The 1,722-nt window shown below is 43.6% G+C and overlaps 1 protein-coding gene across 1 annotated transcript; it reads right to left on the minus strand.

Annotated features, from left to right (window-relative positions):
* Positions 1-375: 375 nt before the first annotated feature.
* LOC113294506 lies at positions 376-1,182 on the minus strand. Its single transcript, XM_026542902.1, has one exon. It carries the CDS (start codon positions 1,180-1,182, stop codon positions 376-378), a length of 807 nt encoding a protein of 268 aa, XP_026398687.1.
* Positions 1,183-1,722: the final 540 nt, after the last annotated feature.

The following is a 1,722-nucleotide window of genomic DNA, read 5'->3' on the forward strand; positions in this document are numbered from 1 at the left end:
GTATCCTTCGATGGAAGTGACAATACCTAGCGTCATTCTTGTCAATGGCGCTGGGATCCATTTTTGCTGGAGGCAACTGAGTTTCTTTATTCGCTATCCATTGTTCCAACAAGCCCATGATCTATACTTTACTGCAGGGCAAGGGCGGGGGAAGCGCTTGTGTGCCCCAACCCTCTCGTCCATTATTTTCACGATTGTTTCTTGGAACGGTTGATACAGTATTGACTGAGTTGCGCCAGACGTAATCTGAGTTGGGCACCTCAATGCAGTCAGCGATTCTTGCGGCTGCTTCCTCTAGCTCGACGAACGTTGGGAAACGGAAATTGACTAAGCTTTTCTTAAATGATGAAGTCATTCCTCGCACACATATTTTTATTAGTGTTTCCTCCTTGACATCCTCATGGCAATCCAGAGTGAGAGACGAAACCTGACGATGTATTTTCCTATGTCTTCACCTGGGTATTGGTTACACTTGCTCAGGTCTATAGTTGTGAGTTTCCTTTTTGCTGAATAAAATTTTCTGAGGAAGAGCGTGGACATGGTCGACCATAAGTTAATGCTTCCTGACTTTAGGTTGTCGTACCAAGTAAATGTTGTATCAGTTAGGGACTTTGGGTACTCCCTCATACATAGTTTCCCATTAGTTGCATGATTATTCATAGTGGAAAGGAATCGAATAAGGTGCTCCCTCGCATTTCCTTGGCCATTGTAGACCTTGAATTTCGGCGAAGTGTAGTCTTCTAGGTATTGATATTCTGTGATTTCGGAAGAGGAAGGTCTAGCCATGAAATCGTAGTTATCTTGCTTTATGACCCTGTAGTTAATTTCTAGGTACTTGGCCATCACCTCTTGCATCATGGATACAGGTTCTTCTTCCTTTTCCTCTGCACTCTCCGTTACTTCTTTAGCATTCTTCTCGGCGCTGGCCACTTTCATGAGCTTTCTTAACTCTTGTTCTATGCGTACGTGGTCTTCTAAATACTTTTGCATCTCTTTGAGAGAAGGCTGGATGAGTGGCGCTTCCTCGACTTCTTGTTGTTTATCCTTTTTGCGCGCAGCGTCTGATCTTCTCGCCTGTGTGATCGGATCTGATACTATCCCTACTCTCTCACCTTCTGGGTTGAGTGGTGGGATGTTTGGACCCTCTGTCGCGCTTGAACTAGCACCTCCTAAATGTGTCATGATGAGCTAGGCACGAGCCTCCGGCTGTGGTCGCCAAATGTTGAGGGGTGAATTTGATTTTAGGTTCTACCCGTCCTAGCTGCACCAAGTGACCTCACTATACCAAGAATAGTAAGAGAGAGAGAGTTTCCTTTCTATTGTACCTTGTCCTTCCTTATATAGGATTTCCAAAAAGCCCATATTTTTATGACATCATGACACATGTCCTAACCTTCCTTAATTACTCCTAATGCCATTCCTTAATATAACCTCCTCTTTACTTGTTAATTCCTTCCTTATCCTTCCTCCCTAATGAGTATTTTCTTACTTGGGCTTGGTTCCCAAGTCCCCATGTATTATATTATGCTTACCTCCCTCCTTAGGGGGACCCCGGACCCGTTAGGGGAATTATTTTTCATGTGTCAACAGGTATAGTTGCAGCTTCTATGTAAGTTCTTGGTTCATAAAATGACATAACAGATGACAGGGAACAATAATAATCTGAGTACTTAGCTGGTGGTCTTTGATTTCTAGGTGGAAAAACATCATCCTCAGGATCTC

The sequence above is a fragment of the Papaver somniferum genome, chromosome 7, assembly GCF_003573695.1.
Source record: "Papaver somniferum cultivar HN1 chromosome 7, ASM357369v1, whole genome shotgun sequence".
NCBI lineage: Eukaryota > Viridiplantae > Streptophyta > Magnoliopsida > Ranunculales > Papaveraceae > Papaver > Papaver somniferum.

Bases quoted from the DNA above. Each gene is read 5' to 3' on its own strand.
- LOC113294506 (XM_026542902.1), bottom strand. From the start codon at position 1,182: ATGACACATTTAGGAGGTGCTAGTTCAAGCGCGACAGAGGGTCCAAAC.